The sequence below is a fragment of the Sminthopsis crassicaudata genome, chromosome 4, assembly GCF_048593235.1.
Source record: "Sminthopsis crassicaudata isolate SCR6 chromosome 4, ASM4859323v1, whole genome shotgun sequence".
Taxonomy (NCBI): Eukaryota; Metazoa; Chordata; class Mammalia; order Dasyuromorphia; family Dasyuridae; genus Sminthopsis; species Sminthopsis crassicaudata.
Genome location: NC_133620.1, coordinates 31,024,995 through 31,048,577, shown reverse-complemented (window position 1 = coordinate 31,048,577; position 23,583 = coordinate 31,024,995). Strand labels below are relative to the sequence as shown.

The following is a 23,583-nucleotide window of genomic DNA, read 5'->3' as shown; positions in this document are numbered from 1 at the left end:
TTGTTGAATTGAATCAAAAGATCACCTCAAATTCAAAGAAGTTGGGGCTGAATAAAAAGTACTCCACTGACAAAAAACATCCTTAGTGAACTCAACCCTCAATTGTTTATTCCCCCCCCCCCTTTATATCTGAGAGGCTTTGGAAATTTATGCCTTTAATTTCCAGCATATTACTTTCAGTCACAAATGAAACTTTCTGACACAAACAAGGTTTAAAATTCAGATGTTAAATGTGACTTTTATCCCATAGTTAAATTAAGGATCTTTGCCAAATGTAAATATTGTAATTTTGATTTTCAGAAGGTAAGAACACTTTGATAATTTTATGAAAATGTCTGAAGAGCATTTGATAGCTTAACAGAAATGTTTGATGTATCTATTTTTCATGAAAGAACATAAAGAATTTTTATAAATGCCGAGGAGCAAAAAAGAATTTGAAATGAACAAATCTGGAAAACTTTCTGATCTATATCTACATATGCATACAAATCTGTAAAATTAATTTCCAGAAAAAGCAAATACTTTCCTCTTTTGATGTCATTTTTGATCCATCTTTACTGTTATCCAAATCACCAAACATTTATATTAAGCATGATGTATATGAAATATTTGTGGAGTCCTATTTGCTCTCTCTATCCTCCTACTGACATTTTGCCCAGTTGGGCTTACCAATATAAATACTCCTCTGTTTTAGAAAGTTGTACTAAGTGATTTGTAATGCTCTTTATCATCTGTAGTTGTGAACCCTCAGTCAGAGAAAGCTTCCAGGTAAAGTACCTCAATGGGATCCCCAGAACTTAGCAGAAAGCCTGGCACACAGTAGGCTTTTGAAAAATGTCTGTTGACTCAATGAGATATATTTCTTCCTTTTTCTGGGATTTTTTTCTCAATTTCCATTTTATTTCCAATGATTATATTCATATTAGCAAAGGCCTATAGTTAATCCTGTGTACAATGACAATGCAAAATTTAAAAAAAAAAAAAGATAAATAAGCTTTTTTTAATGTCCCAAAGAAAAGGTTTCAGGCTTCCATGAGGGAGTCCAAAGGGAAAAAAGAGATACAGGATTCGTGCCTCAAGTTTCTTAGTCTGGAGGAATTTCTTATACAGAACTCCTATCCTAACATTGCTTATTTCAAATCTGTCCAAGTAGCCTTGCTTCCAGAATCCTCTGCCTTCCTCATGTCCTTTCTTCACCATCTGAGGTTCTCTTGACATCTATGTCTCTAATTCTGTGTATTTTCTACCCATCTCATCTCTCAGAAATATTTGAATTCCTCTTCTGGACTCACTGAAGAGATTTTTATAGGTCACACAGAAGAATGATCTAGCATTCTTCAACTTAATAGTGCTCCTTCCTCTGACTCACTCAAAGGACTAATTCAAATTTCATAAAGGGATTACCTAAAGAAGCAACACTTTTACAATTAGTTCAACAATTCATTATCCCACCCTTTTTCTGTGGTGAAAACCTGTAAAAAGAAAAATATACAACTCATTGTGTTGGAAGATGGGATAAGAGAAGTTTGCCTAAGAAACAGATTTTGCCCTCACAGATTTTACAATTTAGTAGGAGGATATGATTAAGGATAAGGTCATTTAATCACCAATAAAGCTGAATAGAGGAGGTGGTAAACCATGTAGGTGAATACCCTACATGATAAAAGTATCATTTATTTAAATCAAATATCTCAGCACTCATTGCTTTTCCACTAAGTTATGTGTACTGCACAGTAATTAAATATTCATCTCTTGGGATGCAGATTTGCCAAGAACACTTTTGGCAAAAGTCAAGTCTGGATGTTTTCCACACAACAGTAGGAGCTTTCAAGATGAAGATTGATTGCTGGCTGGCTACTCAGTAACTACCACTGGTTGTATCAAGATTGAAGAATGTTAGGTGCATATTTTTATGTCCCCAAACTGGGTACAATATGCTTTCTCTGCCTAACTCTTCACATTTAGCAATAATTAATGTGAAAGTGTTTACAAAGATGACAACTTGTGGTTTTCAAAGGCACATGTTTTAATTCCTTTTAACACTCATGCAGCCTATTTTTGTGTCCTTTATTTCTATTGACTCTTTTCCAATTTTATCATCAGTCATATAACAAACATTTATTAAATGCATTTTATATGCACAGGACTAGGTTATGAGGGAGCTACAAAGATAGAAAGATTTTATTTTCAACATCAAAAAGCTTATGATGCAGGAGAAGGAAGGGTTAAATACACATAATTAGAAAACAAAAGCTTAAGATCTTAACCATAAGATCCCTTCCTTCCAGGGAGGGGGCCAGAGAAAATTTGAAGGAAAATTTCAACAGAGAAGGAAGTATTAAGATATAAGTAAGATGAAGATGAAGAAGAGGGAAAGAGAGAATTTCAATCTTAAAAAAATAGCTGAAGGAAAGGAGAAAAGCAGGAAAGCTGAAAACACCAGGTAGTCTTATTAGGCTAATGTGTAGATTACAGAGTGGTGAGAAATTCTGAAAGGTTAGAAGCAGACCAGGAGAAGCTACAATGCCGTCAAGGAATCAGAAATGTTTTCTCCACTAAAAAACAAATTCTCTGTGTTTAGGGACTATTTTGCTTTCTCTTTATATCCACAATACTTAGCACAGTCTAAGGCATAAAGAAGGCACTAAATAAATGCTTATTGAATGATTGATTGAGATCATTATATAATTCTGTTTTAAACTGAACTTATGCTGCTTACATAGCACTTCCTTTTGGTTTCTCCAATTTGTACTTGTGGGTTGGTTTCCCGGAAGACTGCTATTACTCCTGATTTCCAGGGTAGGAGGCTCTTACCACTCCCGCTCACAAGCCCCCACTGGTGAGCTTCTCCCTAACATTGCTAAAATGTTAGGTTCTTACTAAGTGCTAAGTCAGTACTTAACAATTCTCTAGTTCCGGCCTTTAAAGGGAGTTTTACCCCTTTGAACTCCTGGGGAGGAGCTTGCATGTTTAAGAGGAGCAAATTCATTGGTTGAAGTATTTTTTCCCAGAAGCCCCTGAGTTATCCCACGCCCATTCTCTGGGAGGATAAAAGAAGACACCATTGAGCAAGGAGAGAGTCTTGTCTGGGCCAGACCTGGGGCGGCTCTCTGGAGGAAGAGGAGTCTGGCCTGGAGATTGAGTTGAGACAGCACATCTCCTCCCAGAGAGCGATCGGCAGTTTCTGGAGACAACAGAACATTACACTAAAAGGCAAAATTAGATCAATAATTACAAATCATTTCCCCCCAAACCTCACGATATTCATGAAAAAGATGGGCACACAAAATGTTTGTGGCAGTTCTTTTCATAGTGGCTAGAAACTGGAAGTTGAATGGATGCCCATCAATTGAAGAATGGTTGGATAAATTATGGTATATGAATGTTATGGAATATTATTGTTCTGTAAGAAATGACCAGCAGGAGGAATACAGAGAGGCTTGGAGAGACTTACATCAACTGATGCAGAGTGAAACCAGCAGAACCAGAAGATCATTATACACTTCAACAATGATATTGTATGAGGATGTATTCTGATGGAAGTGGATATCTTCAACATAGAGAAGAGCTAATCCAATTCCAGTTGCTCAATGATGGACAGAATCAGCTACATCCAGAAAAGGAACACTGGGAAATGAGTATAAACTGTTAATTTTACCTTCTGAATCCAATTTTTCTTGTACAACAAGAGAACTGTATGGATCTGCACACATATATTGTATCTAGGAAATACTTTAACATGTTTAACATGTATATGACTACCTGCCATCTAGGGGAGGGGGTGGAGGGAGGGATGGGAAAAGTTGTAACAGAAGTGAGTGCAAGGAACAATGGTGTAAAAATTGCCCATGATTTTGTTCTGTCAATAAAATGCTATAATTAAAATATATATATATATATATAAATAATAAAAATAAATAAATAAATAAAAAAGAAAAAAAATCAGTAAAAAAAATAATTAAAAAATTTAAAAAAAAGAAAAAGCTGGGCACAGAGTTTAGAATACAATGGTAGTAAAACACACTTGTAGGAAACACACATGGCCAAATCATTTCACATCTTGGAGTATTGAAAGGTCTAGATAATCTTTCTCTCCTTGTGAAAATCTCTCTGCAGCTTCCTTAGATGAAGCATTTCTGTTGGGAAGATTACTTAGGTAAGCTACCAGGGCCTGTTCTCCATATCATAACCACTAGAGCTAACCTCTCCCTTGCATCCATAGTTGGCTCTCTTTTCTGCTACCATAGTCAATCCTTGAAGCTGCTATCTCCACTTCTCTGTGTCTGACGGAAGTCTGCATCTGTTCTTCTTGACAAGTACATCTCAAATGTGCTTCAGATTTTCTAGAAAGAGGTGAATAGTACTAATGCAAAGAAAGCACCCTCACCAAAACGGGAGGGAAATAAGAGAAATCCTTCCCGCCTCTTCATTGCCCTCTGATGAAGGTACAGGGCTATACTTAGGCTGGACTGGCATCAGGGAAACTTTTTCTTAGACAAAAGACATAGAACATATCTTTATAGCTAATTTTAACAGTTTGTTACCTGTCCCTTTCTTTCCTCGATTACCTCCTAGGTGGGGGTGGGAGTGGTCAGACTAACTTTATGTTTAAAAATGTAAAAAAATGTAAAAAAAAAGTTATGAAGAAAAAAGAGTTTCAGCTTTTACAAAGGGTCTCTTTTAGAGGCCCTCCCACCTCACCTCACCTAAACTACAAAGTCAGAGATATAAATCTGCAAAGAAAATCTGAAGAGGTTGATGAATAAACCAATTGCCTGCCACTTCAAATAGCTTTTATACTAAATAGCTCACAGCTTCAGAGGGCAGGGATTTGGGGGTGGAGATATGCTCCAACTGAAGAGAATTACTTTCTGGATGGAAAAAGGGTCACAAGGTGGGATTCACAGTGTGACTCTACCACACAGAGCAGGCATGCCTCTCGTGTGGCTTTAGTTAAGTGCCATGGGGTAGAAAACTGGCTTTTTCCTTGTGCAGAGAGAGACAAAGAAAGGCTGGGTAGTCAGATCAAAACATCAGCTAACAGAAGGAGAAAACTTGGACTATTAATTAAAGGCTGATTCTAAAAAGCACGGTTCCAATTCCAACACCTGGAGAAGTTGGCAGCTAGCTGACTGGAGATCTTGGAGGAAAGTCCCTAATAAGAAAAAAAAAAAAAAAATGGATGTAGTATGAGTGTTCTATTTAGGATTCAGGAAAGAGAAGGCTAGCTAGTGCTAGGATATTAATTCATTTCTGAATCCTTCTTCTGTAGCTTAAGAAGGTTCTTCTTAAAATATAGTCTCCAGAACCGAATGCAATACTCCTGATGGGGAGCAGACCACAAAGAATGCAGCAGAACTGCCTAGTAGACACCCAGTCCTAGACACAAGACCATTTGATTTAGTCTCAGATCACTTTAGCTGTCTTGGCTGCTATAGATATTATTCTGTTGATTTCCAGGGATCTTGTAACTCACTAGATCTCCAATGTCTTTTTTTTTTTTTCTGAGGTAATTGAGGTTAAGTGACTTGCCTAGGGTCACACAGCTAGGAAGTATTAAGTGTCTGAGGTCAAATTTGAATTCAGGTTCTCCTGACTTCAGGCTTGGTGCTCTATCCACTGTGCCACCACACTGCCCTTAGATCTCCAATGTCTTTAGGACTCTAGTCATGCCTCTCTTTTCTTGGACCTGTAAAGTTGATTTTCTTAACATTAAATGTAAAACTTTATTCTATTAAATTTTAGCTTTTTAGAATTGGTCCAAAGTCCTAGCTCATAAAGGTCTTTTGGATCCCAACCCTTATTGACCAATGTGTTAGTTATTCTTCCTAACTTTACATCATTTGCAAACTTGATAAGCATGTAATTATACACATCATTGATGAAAATGTTAACTAGAACTCAATAAATTTTGGATTTCTGAAAAATATAAACAAGTCATGTTTTTTCAAGGCCATAATTCAATATGCATATCCAAGACAATGGAACAATTGATAAGCATGCTGAATTAGGCCTACAAAATGAATGGGATCACTTGGTGTAAGTACTGGCATGTGTTAATGTGGACTAGCTATAGTAATGGTCCACCTGCTTTGATGCCATATGGCTCAGCAGGACATTAGTTATTCCTTGGGAGTGTTTAATGAGATATGGAAAAAAGCAAAACAGATAGCTTTTGTGGGTTTTGTAAATGACAATGGAGTAAAAGATTTATTTGATTCATTTCCTATTTTAGATCTGCTTTGATCAATGATATGTTCTATCTCCAGACACAAAGTTAAAATATTTTCCCCTACTCCAAGTTCTCTACAAGTATTAGAAAAATCTTACTCAATAAACCATGTGACTTTAGTGAACTCCACCAAATTCTTTTCACGCCCAAAATGTTTGACATAGTTGACTTTCTAGTTTACAATAGTTATCTTTAAAATCTTAATTACTGTAGTGTACAGGGGGTACCAAAAGTATTAATGTGGTTTTAAGCTATTTAGTAGCTTAAAGCTCTAAAGTTTCTGCCAGCGATACCCAGAAATGGATAAGAGCTAATATTTACAAAAGTCTTTAACAACTGTAAAGCATATTACATATGTGAAATGCTACAGATATATTTTAAAATATACATAATAAATATGTAGGGGATTAGAGCCAAGATGGCGGAGAGTAGACAGGACTTTACCTGAGCTCTTCTTGGCTTGCCTCAGAATCAACATTAGATCAAGCCTCTGAATGGATTCTGGAGTGAGAGAACCGTCAAAAATTTGGAGTTTAATAATTTTTTATCATATGATATCTTGGAAGGATTTTAGGAAAGGTCCTTCTTATTGGATAGTGTAGAACATGACCCAGCGCAGGTATAGGGAAGGCAGCTCCAGTTTTTAGTAGGAGCATCTTAGCCAAAATATAGCACCATTGGCTAATCTGTCCTAGAAAACAACTCCTTAAAAAAAAAAATAATAAAATATATATATAGTGAAAGGAAAAAAATACTGAAGAAAACAACTTCTTAAAAATTACATTTGGTAAAATGTAAAAAGAAAACTACTACTTTAAAAATACAATTGACCAAATGCAAAAACAGGTTAAAAAGCTGAAGAAAATAATTCACTAAAAATTAGAATTGGACAAATGGAAGTGAATGATTCAATGAGACAAGAATCAGTCAAACAAAACAAAAAAAAAAAAAAGAGAAAAAATAGAAGAAAATGTATAATACATGTATAATGTATAAATGTATAAAACAATTGACCTAGAAAATAGATCCAAGAGAGACAATCTAAAGAATTATTGGACTACTTGAAAGCAACAATGAAAAAAAGAGCCTGGATGACATCTTCAAGAAATCATGAAGAAAACTGCCCTGATTTCTTGAACATAGGGTAAAATAGTCATTGAAAGAATCCACTAATTACCTCCTGAAAAAGTCCCCAAAATGAAAACTCCAAGGAATAGTATAGCTAAATTCCAGAATTATCAGATCAAGGAGAAAAATGCTGCAAGCAGCCAGAAAGAAATAATTCAAATATTGAGGAGCCACAATCAGTATTACTCAGAATCTAGCAGCTTCTGCTTTAAAGGATCAAAAATCTGATATTCTAGAAGGCAGAGGAGCTTGTATTACAACCAAGAATCAACTACCCAGCAAAACTAAGCCTTACCTTTCAGAGGAAAAGTTGAAAATTCAATGAAATAAGGGATTTTCAATAATTTTTGATGAAAAGAACAGAGCTGAACAGAAAATTTGATCTTCAAATATAAGACTCAAGAGACATATAAGAAGGTAAAAATGAAAGGGAAAGATACTTTTTATGCTTATGGTATAAAAACTTGTCTCACTGTATAGGGTACTAGGAGGGGAAAGGGAAAAGGAAAGGGTGAGGCTAATAGAAGGGAAACAGAAGCAGAAGGGGAAAAAGATAAGAAAGGGGGAGGGGCTGAAAAGAAGGAAGACAGATTGAAGGAGATGGTGAGATGGTGGTAAGAAATAAAATACTGGTAAGGAGGAAAATGGTGAGAGGAGAGAGAAAAATGTAACTTTGGAAAAATAGAATGGTGGAAAATACAGAGTTACTAATTTTAATGTGTGTGAATGTGTGTGAATACAATGAACTCTCCCATAAAACAGAAGGAGATAGCAGAGTGAATTAAAAACCAGAATCTACAATAGGTTGTTAACAAGAAACACATTTGAAGCAGAGCGATACATACAGAGTAAAGGTAAAAAGCAGAAGCAGAATCTATAGCTGAAGTAAAAAAAAAAAAAAGCACATTCCTTTCTATCCCCATTCAGTTTTCCCTAAAGGTCTATCATACCTAACTTTTCTAAAATTCTATTTACTTCCTTAACTTCTTTCTTATTTATTTTGTGGTTTGATGTGTCTAGTTCTGATAGAGGGAGATTGGGATCCCCTGCTAGTATAGTTTTGGGGTCTATTTCTTATTGCAACTCATTTAACTTCTCCTCTAGGAATTTGAATGCTATGTCATTTGGTATATATAAATTATTTTATAATCTACAATATCCTTTATCAAGATGTAGTTTTCTTCCCCATCTCTTTTAATTAGATCTGTTTTTGCCTTTGCTTTATCTGAGTCATGATTGCTACCCCTGCTCCTTCCTTCCCTCCCTCTCTCCTTCCCTCCCTCTCTCTCTTTCTTTTCTTTCTGCTGAGGCAATTGGGGTTAAGTGACTTTTCTCAGTGGTACATAGCACCTACACAAAAACTGACATGTATTAGGGTATAAAAACTTCACAATCAAATGCAGAAAGGTAAAAATAGTAAATGCATCCTTTTCAGATCATGTGCAATAAAAATAACATGTAACAAAGGGCCATTGAAAATTATACCAAAAATTAATTGGAAACTAAATAATCAAATCCTAAAGAATGAGTGAAACAACAAAACACAGAAACAATCGATAATTTCATCCAAGAAAATGAGAATAATGAGACAACATATCAAAATTTATGGGATGCAGTCAAAGCAGTTAGCTATTAGCGATTATTATTATTGCTTCCTGACAGACTGATTTCAGGACTCTATGGTCCAGGCAAATTGTTTCTCCCCCATTCTTTTTCTTGTAGTATTTAAATTAAGTCTAACAACAACAACCCTGTGTTATTTTAGTGTCATCTCTTTGGTTTGTAGAAACTGAGGTGAAGAGAAATTGAATGATTCACTGAAGGCTCTGTCACTTGAACATATATGAAATGTCTGATGTGTGCAAAGGACTGTTTCAGGGACCAGGGATAATGGAGAAAATAATAAGACAAACCAAAAGTATTTATTCCAAGGTACCCTGAAGCATGCAGACAAATCACATCCTTTTTTACTTGAGTCCAGTTTATACCTCTAATCCTGAAATGATACATTCTGGTAGAGCTTTTACTTTTCTTTACATTTCAAAATGGAACCTTGCTAGATTTTAGTTAGAAGAATATTGTCATTTCAGAAAGTTTATTTTTATCTTCTTATATTTAAGTCTGATTCCAATTTAGTTTGGCCTTGAGGTAAGAGTGAGCTCCAATAGCTGGTGAGAAGAGCAAAAATGTTCCCTCCAATTAGGTTGGAAAGGCTTCAGGAGTGGGTAAAGATTGTACATCCATGGGCAGAGGACTGGCCTAAGCAGGGAGATACATCATAACAGGACTAAAGAGACAGGAATTTTTCTTTCACAGAAGCTTGTAGCTTGTAAGGATGGACTCTTAACTAAGCTGCAGAAGTTACTATTGTTCTTTCTATGGCAGAGGTGCTTTTCTTTGAAGGACTTGAGTAGCATTCCTATCTTTAAGGAGCAGTAATTCAGTACACAATAGAAGTGCTTCTTGTGTTTATTTAGTGCCTGTCTCCATGTCCCTTTCATGTGTGTTAATGTGGTTTATTTTAGACTACTTGAGAATTAATGAGTCTTCTGGGAAAGGAGCTACTTTATAATGAAGTCATTAGTATTTTAAAAAACAACAACCCAGATTCATAAATCATAAGAAATGTTGCCTTCCTATGTGAGAACTATGGACATGCTTTTATCTGTTCCTCTTCTACTCCCTAACCCCAATTAAAAGTTAAAAGGGTTGACCCTATAGTTTTTAATGTCTAAATTTTATGTTCCCAGCCTCCCTTTTTGCCCCTCTGACCCAACCCCAGTGGCATTAAGTATTTTCCCCCCCCCTGAGGCTGGGGTTAAGTGACTTGCTCAGGGTCACACAGCTAGGAAGTGTTAAGTGTCTGAGATCATATTTGAACTCGAGTCCTCCTGAATTCAAGGCTGGTACTCTATCCACTGTACCACCTAGCTGCCCCTGTATCAAGTATTAGTAAATAGGACAAGGTACCTGGTGTAAAGGGGCAAAGTCCCACACTAGAAATTCCAGTGGGATTCAATTGATTAAACTTAAAAGGAATAGAGGCATTTGTGTGAAATCATTACCATTTGGCCTAAGCGAGGGGAGGGCCCATTAAATATAATTACCATTTTACTTTTAAAGTTATATTCCTTGCTTTTTTCAACCATACCCAGCCCTTTTCCCCCAATCAAAACAAGAAATATGGTAATCTTATTTCATAGGATCTAAAGCTTTAGTCTTTCTTATCTAGTTTAAACCCTTTGATTTATTGATGAGGGAACTGAAGCTTGGAGTAGCTGTCACATAGGTAGCAATTAGCAAGACCAGAGATCCAAGTCATTTGAATCCAAATTCAAGGATCTTTTCACTATATCAGAATGTTTGCTAGTACATGGGACAGCTAGATGGCGCAATGGCTATTGTGAGGGATTTGGAGTCTGGAAATCTTGAGTTCAAATCCTGCCAGAGATACTTATTAGCAGGTCACTCAATCTTTTTAAAACTTTCATTTCCTCATGTGTCAAAGGCAATTAATTGGTATAGGGGATAGAGTGCTGGGCCTAGATGCAGGAAGAGCTCAGCTCTGACCTCAGACACAAGCTATCTGACCTTGGGCAAGTAACCTAATCCTATAAGCCTCAGTTTCCTCATCTGTATAAAGACCTAGAGAAGGAAATGATAAATCCTGAGTCCATTGTCACTTATATTCTACATCCCCTAGCTAGTCCCTTCTCCCCAGACCCTTCCTAATTGAAGCAGAGATTAATTATATCAGCCATTTCCAAACTTCATATAGTGATTTCACCACCCTCCCTATCATGTCATCTCACTTTTCATATAATAATCTGTGCAATAACTTTCTTAACTCATTTTATTATGACAAAATTTATTTTATTATGGTAAAAGGTTTGTTATTAATTTATAACAAAGCATAAATATAAAACAACATATATATTTGTGGATTAAATTATTTGTAATTTGCATATTTATGGTTTAAAAAGAATAGCTATTACATTTTATGGATAGTTTTAATTTCTGTAGTAAAATTTTTCAGAATCATTAGTGATACTGATACTAAAATTTCTTTTTTTCAATCAGTCAAAATTCTTTTATTTTATTAACAATTACAGCAGGAAAAGAGAATAAATGAAGGGAAATAAGCATAAGTGCTAGACACTGAATTAAGAGCTTTTTATTAAATATTTTCTTATTTGAGTCTTATAACTACTTGTGGTAGAGATGCTATTATGATCTCTATTTCACAGCTAAGAAAACTGAGGCAGATTTAAATTAAGTGACTTTCCCAGGGTCACTGCAGGTAAGTGTCTGTGGCTAGATTTGAATTCAGATCTTCTTGACTCCACATCCTGTATTCTATTTATAGCGCCACTAGCTGTCTCTATATACCATTTCACACAAATAAAATGTTACAAATAATAACACTTGTATCACTTTGATCTATTATGCAGTTTCAAAATGTAGAAAGATATTAAGTTCAGTGCTGTTTTGATGTATTCTCACAAGACATAATAACTGTTCTTATTCATAACACCAAATGTGCCAGTTGGTTTATGGCAAATGAACTTAATCTCTTCCTAATTAGAAATAGCTGTCTTCTCCAATAAAGCAAGAGTTGCTTTTATTATGAACATTTAGATCTTTCCTTCTTCTCACTCACTGATATATTTTTTTAAAATTGGGAACCAAAGAAACATTTTTGTTATTGTTATTGCAAATTTATTACCCACACTCTAACTTTTTCAGAGCTATTTTATCTTTCTGATCAGAGAATGAATCGAGGACATTGCATTAATTTATTTAGAATATTTGGTTTTAAAAAGATCTATATGTCCAAGTTTCTTTTTTATTCTCCTTTTTATTTTCAAAACATAGTCATAGATAATTTTAAATATAAAATCTTGTGTTCTAAATTTTTTTTTCCTTTCCTTCACCCCATCCCCTTCCTTAGATGGCAATATATGTGCAATATAAAGGCAATTCTTCAATACATATTTCCACAATTATCATGCTGCACAGGAAAAATCAGATCAAAAATTTTAAAAAGAGAAAAAAAATGCAAACAAACAACAAAAAAGTGAAAATACTGTGCTGTAATCCACACTCGGTCCCCACAGTTCTCTGTCTGGTTGCAGATAGCTCTCTTTATCACAAGTCCACTGGAACTAAACAAGATGCAAGTTTCAAAAGAAAATTTTTGCTATAAAATTGATTTGCTTTCTTTTTATTATTACATATTTATTATCACAATTTCTTTTTTTTAACTCTAAAATATACTGTTTCCCAATAATATATAAGTACCTTATGCTCTGCTCCTACATTATCAGTTTTTCAAAGAGTCTTCCTTTTCATGTTGATTACTTTTGCAGTAATTTGAAATAATAGAAGTACCTGATATTTCTCTTACTTGTTTTTGTGTTTTTGCAAAGTCCCAGTTTATTATTTATTACACAACTATTGGCTGGTATAAGGAGTTCATAGAAATACCAAAGGAATCCATCATCTTTCTCCTTCAGTTTCTAACATAGAGGGGGATATTTTGCATGCTCTCAGTCCTCCTTTCCCATGTGATGAAGGAAAGAAGTTTTGAAATTCAAGCATCATTTACTCAAAAGCAACATGTACCCCATCTTTTCACACTCTCTAAAAATGTAAGAGTCCTGTTGAAAATTGATTGTTAAGTATTTTCTATGGCTAAATTGCAACAAGAAAGGCCACAAAGGTATGGGGAAATGAGGTCACTGATTGGGGAGATCTAGTTAAAATGACTGCTGGTCTGTGACATGTGAAATCTATTTGAGTCTGGAGAGCCACACATTTGTTCTCTATAAGGAACTCTGAAAATACAGATTGCTTAAGACATGTGACTTTCTTTTCTGTTCTCCTTGGCCCAAAATCAGTGTTAAAAAAAATTCACATTTAGAAGGAAACTTCCTCCCTCCAAAATAAAGAATTGATGTCGCCTCTATTTAGTGAAATGGTTAACTAAATCAGGGGAGGTGCTTGGCCAGGAAGAGTATCTTCTCCTGCATGTTTTCATCAATTAACACCCCCAACAGACTTGGGCCTTGTTCCAGGTTTGTGCCAAATAGGAATGCTAATAACTACCAAAAGACTACAGTCTGGAGAGTCTTAGCAGGGGCGTGGTTTGAAAAGACAAGTAGAGAAGACAAGAGATGGGGGTGGGGTGGGGTAAGGGGTGGGAGGATGGGGGGGATAGGATTTGCTGTCTGGCTGTGTGAGGAGTGCCCTCACTGGGCACTCAGGCTGCTGCTACTGAGGACTTGGTATACTTTACAGTTGTACAAGCTATTCAGGCCAAACTCAAAGGCCCACATTTTCCTCAGACAGCATCCAAGAGTGAGCTCACCCTTGCTTGTTAGTCTAGGGTGCTGTGATAAATCACTCCTACTGCTCTGGAACAGGGTGAATGCTGCTTACTGAGGGGTGACAAACTCATAAGCAGATTACAACAAGCACTTATTAAGTGCTTACTATGTACTAGACATTATGTACTGGGGATACAAATACAAGCAAAAAGACAGTTCCTGCCTTTACATCCATCTTCCCAAAACTCCTGTATGACTGTACTTGAAGCAAAGGATAGCAAGTGACTGTCACTCATGAGACTAACTGGCAAAACCCTCCACAGTCCATTTCAGTTCTGTCAGTTGTCTTGTTCTTGAAGCACTGGCTGTACTGGAGCTAATGTGGAGGGGTTAGGCACAGTAAGCAGAGATGCTGTGTAGACAGTGATAGAGATGAGCTTGTGCAGGTCTCCAGGCAGAAGAGAAGGAGAATCCCATCAGCCACTTTAATGAACATGAAGATGCTACCCATGTGTGCTTCATAGTGATTGATTTTGGGTTTTTCATCATGACAACGGCACAAAGGAACAATAAGATCTCACTTGTTCTGAGTCAAAATATATAAAAGTTGCCGGCTTCTCTCTAAATGGGGAGGCTGAGGCAGAATAGTGGCAATTTCCTCACCAGCAGCACCAGAGAAGTAACAGGAGAGCCAGAAGTGTAGTAGCATCAGAGTGGCAGGGCTGGCCCTCAGAAGTGCTGAAGCATTGAGCATAGCAGTATGAACAGTGCCATCTTGCCTATACTTGGTACAGCTGCTGCCATGCAAAAAAGGACCTCCTCACTTGCATTTCTTGATGCAAATGACTGTAAAATAGACAATGTGTTCAAATTGAGTGAGGTACTTGTACTTTTGCCTAATACTTATATACTGAGCTTCATCAGTAGAAACTCCAATACAATGCTCTGGCCTGATAACTATGGATTTTATCACACTTCTGACTGTGCTCAATTTGCTTTTAGATCTCTTTAGTGTTCATATTTTTAATTCCCCTCTACTTCTAATAGTTCTGGGTGGTTTTTTTTTTCTTATGTCTTGAAATATGGTGTCTAGTCTTTTTTGTTTGGTTCTGGTTTTCAAGAAGTTCAATGATTCTTAAATTATCTCTTCTCATCCTGTTTTCTAGGTCAGTTGTTTTTTATAGCAAATATTTCAAAATGTTCTTCTAATTTTCAGCTTTTTGACTTTGTTCTAATATTATTTCTATCACTGTTAAGTACCATTTGCTCTATTTTACTTTTTAGAGTGACCAAAACTTAAGTAAGGTTTTCTATTTTCTGCTCATATATATTTATTCTCTTCCAAGTATTCTAATTTCAATCTTTATCTCTTGTTTCAACTCTTTTTCTTTATTAATTCAATCAAATCTTGAAGCCCTTGTGGTCAATTCTCTCTCTCTTTTTTCCTCTCCTTCCCTTCCTCCTCCCTTCCTTCTTTCTCTCCTCCCCTCCTTCCTTCCCTCCCTCTCTCTCTTTCTTTTCTTTCTGCTGAGGCAATTGGGGTTGTGACTTTCGAAGGGTCACACATCTAGTAAATATTAAGTGTATGAGGTAAGATTTGAACTCATGTCCTCCTGACTTCAGGGCCTCCTGTGGTATCTAGCTGCCCTGGTCAATTTATTTTGGGGGGTTTCTATATATCTTTTCTTCTGAGATTTTATTTTGGGATTCTCTTGATACCTAAAGTATTTCTTCACTGTATTTGGAGTTTTCTTCTGTTTACTCACATCTACAGCCTAAATTCCTGGATTAAGTATCTTTGTCAAGGTCAGATTCTGGTCCTCTCTTGCAATTTTAGATGGAGTTGCTAGGCTCAGGTCCTTTTTCCCTCCTCAGTTCACCTACTAGCCTGGATCTACACAGAATGACAACAAATTTTAGTTTATCCATAACTTCAGGCTCTATCTGAGGGTAATAATATATTAGATGAATGAGCTCAATTATGTTTCTCTTTTTTTTTTTGTTGTTTTTTTGTTAATCTTTCTTTCATATGGCATTCTTCATCATTCCTTATAAGGTTATTTCTTTGGGGATCTGGGCTTAGTCAGAAATTTTCATTTCATAATCTCTTTCAAATATAATTTCCACATATTATATAATTCTTATGGAAAATCTGTCAATTACATAAAAAATTTCTCTTGCTATGGAATTGCTATTAATAGGCTTATAAAGTAACATCTTTTAAACTTTGATTTCAAATCTTTCTAACATCAATTTTGACAACATACCCTACAAATATAATTAAATAAGCATCTTTAACTACACTTGCTGCTTGAACTATTTGGAATGTATAACAGTAAGATTTTAGTTTTTCCATTAATTGATCTCATAGATCATCAAACATGGACAATTTTTTTCCACTATTATCTACAAGTGGAACCATTTGAAGCTGTTTCCATAAGGCTAAATTTGTACCAAAGCATTTTTCCTTAAGATTGGTAATATACTTATTCAACATGAAGGGATATTATTTTTCTTAGACAATTAGAGACAATAAAAAATTTAATTTCAATTTAGTTGCTGACACTTAAAATGATTATACATAAATATATTCATAAGTTGCAGTTAGGGAAAGCTAGTTTATTGTATTAGACATAACAAAATAAATGATACTGAAAAATTTAACAGATATTACTGTACTTTTAACTTCCCCATAAAGATTTGTAAAATTCAAATTTATACATGTTACATTTAAAATGCAAATGAAATAAGCAACATGATAACAAAACTCATTTCTGTCATAAGAGAAGACGAATTGATGGCAATGGTTAGCACCATTATACCTGCCTCAACATTTGACAACACTTACTCAACACTGACCTTCTTTGCACATACCCCATTAAATAATATATGTAACGTATCTACTGTCACTTATCATGTTAATTTTGTTTTTATTGATTTTGATTTGAACTTTTTTTTTTTTTTTTTTGCGAGGCATTGGGGTTGTAACTTGCCCAGGGTCACACAGCTAGGAAGTGTTAAGTGTCTGAAGCTGGATTTAAACTCAGGTTCTCCCAACACCATGGCTGGTGCTCTATCCACTGGTGATTTGAACTTTCTACTGAAAAAGAAAAGTAGATAGATTTATTGGGTGGCCATATTACCAAAAAAAAAAAAAAAAAAAAAAAAAAAAAACCCAAAACAACAACTATACAATAATTTTGACCTTTGTTTTGCTTTTTCTCCAAGGTCTTAAGTCTCCCTATGGTTATGTGCCCCATTTGACCCTTCCCTGTCCTTTTACTGCAAGACTCTCAGATTAATTATTTTTCTTTTCTAAGCATTTTTGATCCTTATCATCTCCACTTAAATGACATCCTCAAATGTAGCTTCATGCCTCCTATATTATTTCTATTGCAGTGAAGTGTTTGATAAAGCACGTTGTAGAAACACATTATCCTCTTTGATAATTAAGGGATTGCCATATGAAACTTTTAAAGGACAAAAGACTAGGTATTTACACAGCATTCAGTCTAATGAGTACACATATGACTACTAATAACAGACATTTTGATTATAAAAATCTGAAGATGACAAGCACCAAAAGTGCAATCAGATATGTCCTAAGAAAGAACTATTTGAGAGCTAATGGAACAGATTGAAGCAAATTAAGTTGTTGCTTGAAGCATAATAATTAAGGACTTTTAATTCACTAATCCATCCTGCTATTACCACCTAAATAGGCTTATTTATCTCTTCCACATCTCCAGGGAATAAATTATCTCATAAGCCTTTTTATTTGTCCAAAATGCTATTCAAGGACTGACGAAATGATCAGGTAACCCATTATAATAATAAAAGGTCCTTTGCAACATCCAGGTATAATCAAAGAGCAGACAGTTTTTCTATGATCCTGTATGTCTTCTGTTTAATAAGAAAAATTCTTGGGTAGAATAGGAAAGGGGCTGTTGACCTAGCATCCATTACTGATTGAACCCAGATACAAAAGTATACCATTAGTGCTGAGTTTTTGAGGCCCTAATCCTCTTATTTGTAGCTTTCCTTACTAATGTAAACTGCTTTCAGGGAATCACAGATTTATGGATATGAAAGTGACTTTAAATATCTAGTGCTAGTCCTGAACACAAACATTTCAGACAAATCTGCGTCATCACACCCTACCCTTTAAGCCTTTTAAGGCTGCTCACTTATTTTATTTCTCAGCTTTGTTTTAGTGAACTGACTCATTGGCTGTTGAAGGCTTAAACTGATACTGCAGTCTTGTAAACAAACAGGAGCCCACACACCCCAGACAAATTAAAAAAATAACACCACCAACAAAACATAACTAGGTTGTTAAATGTTTGAAAAACTGATTTAAAATTTATATCAATTGGATTCTTTACACTTAGAAGATTTACTTCTCTGATCTTCAAAGCAGTTTATTATAAGAAACATGGTTTTTATTTTATGGAGGTAAAGTGCAAAGACATTATTGCAGAAAGAGTACTGGGACCTGGGTTCACAGCTGAAAATGCAGTGAGATGTGGGACGTTAGTGAGCTCCAACATTGATGAATCAAATTTCCTCATCCATAAAAGACATGCAGAATAATAAATGCATGATCGCCTCCCACAGAAGGACGAGGTACAATACTTCATACTTGCTATGTTCCTTAAGTGGCATTCTCTCCCTTCTTACTTTAGTTTTTCTTCTTCCTTTTTTTTTTTTTTTTTCTGAGGCTGGGGTTAAGTGACTTGCCCAGGGTCACACAGCTAGGAAGTATTAAGTGCCTGAGGCCAAATTTGAACTCGGGTCCTCCTGACTTCAGGACTGGTGCTCTATCCACTGCACTAACTTAGCTACCCCCTCTTACTTTAGTTCTTGTAAAGGAAAAACTCTATTTCAAAGCTATTAAAGTATAATAAGGATATTATAATCCAAAATTAGGATATGTTAAAAGCAACTATTCTCATTTTAACACTAAAGAATTACCAACTACATATAACCCATTATGTATAAACAGATAAAGATTGATAACTAGATAGTAGGTATCTGGATCTTCCCCCCAAACCAAATATAAAAACTTTTCATAACAATTGTTAAATTGAAAAAGTACCATAATTATCCTGTAAATAGTGCCTTTACTTCTTGCTTTCAAATCTAATAGCAAAATGTGCTTAACCTATATTGAATTACTTGCTGTCTAGGGGTGGGGGGAGATGGGGAGAAAGGGAGAAAAATATGGAACACAAGATTTTGCAAGGGTGAATGTTGAAAACTATCTTTGCATGTATTTTGAAAAATTAGAAAGCCATGCTTTTTGTTTTCTTTCTCATTTTTTTTTTCCTTTTTTGATCTGGTTTTTCTTGTGCAGCATAATAATTGTGGAAATATGTATAGAACTGTACATGTTTAACATATATTGGATTATTTGCTGGCTGGGGGAAATGGGAGAAACAGAGGGAGGAACATTTGGAATATAAGGTTTTGAATGTTCAAAATTATCTTTGCATATATTTTGAAAATAAAAAGTTATTTTTAAAAGAAAAATAAAAAGCTATTATAAATAAATCTAATAGCAAAGTGAAAGGTTATTGAAACTCCTAGAAAACTATTTACAATTTAAAGTATAAAGTAAACAAACCAACAACAAACCAATCAACCACTAAACAGTGCTTATGAGAATATCATAAAAGAATTTTTAAAAATTTAAAAAAATATATTTTAAGTTAAGGGAAAAAGCTGTAGTGCCAGTTCTGAGATCCATTGCTTCTATTACTATTACCACATCCAAAGTGGCTACCCTAATTAGAGAAGAACTTAAGTTTTCTCTATACTGTTGATTCTTCGATTTATGTGTCTATTCCTAATATCTCTCCCAATCTCCAGTCTGACATCTCCACTGTTTGTTGATTTTTCAGGCTGGCTCTTTTCACAGACATAATTAACTCAATCTTTTCAATAATGGACTCTTATCTTTGCCTCTAAATCTGCTCCTGTTGCTAACTTCCCCATTATTTGTGGAGTACCATCCTTCCTGTTACCAGGGCTCACATCCTTAACATCCTCATTCTCAACTCCCCTGACCAATCACTCTCCAAGTCCTGTCTTTTCTTCCTTCAGAATATCTCTTGGACGTGTTACCCTTTATGCTTTTGATACTGTTCCCACCTGAGTTCAGGTCTTCATCACTTCAAATGAGGACTATTGCAATAGGCTGCTTGTTGGTTCCTGCCTCTATTCTCTACACTCCAATACAGCCTCTTCAGCTGGCAAATTAATGTTTTAAAAGCACAGGTTTGATTAAGCCCCATTCTCTATTATCTCCAGGATCAAATACAAAATGCTCTGCTTAATATTCAAAGCTCTTAATAACTTTACCTCTTCCTAACTTTCCAGTCTGCTTAAATCTTTTACTCTCATTGGTACTATTTGATTCAATGACACTGATCTCCTAGCTATTCCACAAACAAAACACTTCATCTTTTCACTCCAAAATTTTCAGACTTTTCCCTATGCCTGGAGCACTCTACCTCCTCTCTTCCTGGAACATTTTCCCTGACTTATTTTAAGTCCCAACTATAATCCCACCTTTTACTAAATGCCTTCCTCAACCCTCCTAATTCTAGTGCCTTCATTCTCTTAACTCCCTTCTATTTGTCCTGCATATACATAACTTGCTCTGTATAGATTTGATTGCAAGTTGTCTCCCTTAGCAGATCATAAACTCCTTGAAAACAGGGACTATCTTTATTCCCAGTGTTTAGCATAATGCCTGGCAAATAGTAGCCACTTAAATTTTTATTGATTGATTCCTTGCTGTTCCTTGAACTAGATAATCCATCTCCCAAAGACAAGCATTTTATACATGCATGTCTGGAATTCTCTACCTCCTCATCTCTGCCTTCAAACTACCACTTTGCATTAAAATCCCACATTCTGCAAGAAACCTTTCAGGATCTCCTTCAACGAAGGTGCCTGCCTTCTGTTGATTATCTCCAATTTATCCCATAAACATCTTGCTTATACATAGTTGTTTGCACATTGTTTTTCTCAATAAACTGAGTTCCTTAAAAGCAGAAACAGTCCTTTGCTTCTCTTTGTATCCAAAGCTCTTAGCACAAAGTCTGGCACATAGAAGGTATTTAATAAATGTTGATTGTTTCACTTGCAAAGTCTTAGATGCTGGTATATGGAGAAGCACACGCTTATGCTCAGCTTGATCTCTAACGTTCCACTTTGAACATTCTCCACAAATAGGCAAGTGAAGGGAGGGCAATGTCACAAGCCTTCCTTCTAATGCTATATATGACTCTAAGGTTTGATACACAGAACAGATTGTTTTGTGCTCTATGTACATGTATCATTGTGCTCAAGTCTCCGAGGTTCAAACTAGACTCAGCAGTTTGGGATTGGGGCATAGGCTTAGGTTGCAATGGCAGTGCAGAACCAGTGACCAGAACTAAGCCATTTATTGGCTTGTCCAATCCATTACCTTTGGGAGGGAAAAATCAAATTCTCTAAATACTCTGACCTTTAAAATACGGCAGGAAATTCCAGTGAATAGACTTGTCATGCAGGATGGATCAAATATGACCTGTCAAATGTGACATAGACCATTAGCTTTTCAGTTCTCAATTAATATATATCAGCAATATTAATCTGATCTGACATTGGTTAAATTCCACAAGCATTTATTATATGCTTATTAGATATAGGTAGATTATTTATTAGATACAGCTAGCAAAACCTAGATTCAAGTTCCACCTGTAACATATATTGACTATGGGATCCTGGACAAATTACCTAACTTCTCAGGAAGTGAAAAACCTTTTTAATACTCTAACTTGCAGAGAAAGGACTGGCCTGCATTTATAGATAGATATAATCAAGGATGATAGATAGATAGATAGATAGATAGATAGATAGATAGATAGATGGATAGAGAGAGAGATAAGTGATGGATAAGACATGAATTTATTAAGCATTTATCATGTGCTTTAAACACTAGGATGAATTAATATTTTATACAAGAGGTAATAGGGAAATACTGAAGTCAGTCATTCAATTAACAAATAATGTGACTGTGGGCTAAGAGCTAGGAATACAAAGAAAGACAGAAATGATACTTACTCTCAATAAGTTCATATTCTAAAACAGGAGCCAATATGCAAAAAACCATATATATATATATATATATATATATATATATATATATATATACACACACACACACACACACACACACACACACACACAAAACATACATTAAGAGTAAAGTATAGAAAATTTGAGAAAGAAGCAATAGCAATGGGAAGGAGAGAGAAAGGTTTCTTGCAGATTTGAAGCCTAAGGAAAGAAAGGAGGGAGATAGAGAAAAAGGACAGCTAAGTGGTACAGTGTATAGAATGCAGGGCCTGGAGTCAGGAGACACATCTTTATGAATTCACATCTGATCTCAGATATTTAACTTTGTTTGCCTCAGTTTCCTTATCTATAAATTGAATTGCAGAGGGAAGTGGCAAAATACTTTAGTACTTCTGCCAAGAAAACACTATATAATGTCATGAAGAGTAAAACATGACTGAAACAAGTAAACAAAGGTAGAGACAAGGAAGGAGAAGCTTGCCCTGGGAGCTGGCCAATAAAAAGATTTAGAGTTAGGAAATTATGTGGCAGTTGCAAGGAAGGCAAGAAAGCCAGTATAGCTGGACCATGAAATATGTGAAAGGGAGTAAAGGACAAAGAAAGGAGAATGGTAAGAAGGAGCCAGGTCAGGAAGGGCTTTAAAAGCCAAACTAGGAATTTGATTCTTAAGGCAAAAAGGAACCATTGAAGTTTATTGAGTAGAGGAATGCTGTGCTAAGACTTGTTTTAGGAAGAATTTAGTAAATGTTTGTTTACTTGATCACTTTGACAGCTAAAAGTAAAAGGCAAACTTCAGCAGCCAGAGACTTGATGCAAAGAAGCCAATCAGAAGAAAACTGTATCAGTCCAGGCAGGAAGTGATTTGAAGGCTGGCATCAGTGGGGCAGTAGTTTTCAGAAGATTATGAGACATGTCTCAGAGGTAGACAACACAGGACTCGGCATCAGATTGACCGTGTGGAATAAGCACTAGTGAGGAGCCAAGGATGACACTATGACTAGGAGCCAGAGTAACTGGAAGGATGGTAGCACGCTCAACAGAAATAAGAAAATTTGGAAGAGAGGAGGTTTTAGAGGCAAAGATATTGAGTATTGTTCAGGGCATGTTGAGCTTAAAATGTTCAAAATGTCAATAAGTACTTGAAGATGTGAGTCTGGATGTCAGAAGAGACATTCAGGCTGGACAAATAGCTCTGAGAGTCATCTGCATAGAGATGATAATTGAATCCATAGGAGCTGAAGAGTTCATCAAGGGAGGTAATTAAAAGTAAAAAGCATTGGGTTGGGAGGACCATTGAGAACACCCATAGTTAGTGGGTAAGACGGATGAAAATTCTGAAAAGTATACTGAGAAAGAGTGGTCAGAAATCTAGAAAAACCAGGAGGGAGGAGTGTCATGAAAACAAAGAGTAGAGAGAAAATTCAGGAGAAAAAGATGATCATTGTCAAAGGCTACAAAGAAATTGTGAAATGTGAGGATTGAGAAAAAATTACCAATGATCCCTTACTAGCCAAATCTAATGGCTTGGCAAGTAAGGAATCACTGGTAATTTGGAGAAAATAATTTCAGTTCAATGGTGAAGCTTTAGACTATACTATAGAGGGTTTATAAGACAATGAAAAGACAAGAAATGTGAGCACTGATTGTAGATGGCTTTCTCAAGGAATTTAACCATGAAAGGGAAAAGAGATATAAGATGATAGCTAATGAGCATGAATGAATATAGAGATGTTTTTTGTTTTATTGTTGAGAATGGGAGTGACA

At 35.6% G+C, this 23,583-nt stretch overlaps 1 protein-coding gene across 2 annotated transcripts in view; it reads right to left on the bottom strand.

Moving 5' to 3' along the window:
- The window catches only part of DIPK1A (divergent protein kinase domain 1A), a 106,839-nt gene that overhangs the window by 60,303 nt on the left and 22,953 nt on the right, over window positions 1-23,583 (bottom strand). The window contains exon 1 of one of the 2 annotated variants that reach the window (XM_074266222.1): window positions 21,206-21,270. The exons of the other annotated variant lie outside the window; for it this stretch is intronic. Coding sequence (XP_074122323.1) covers window positions 21,206-21,247 — 42 coding nt within the window. The 5' untranslated portion in view covers window positions 21,248-21,270. Of the gene's footprint in view, window positions 1-21,205; window positions 21,271-23,583 lie in introns of those variants that run through there. 2 annotated transcript variants of the gene reach the window in all.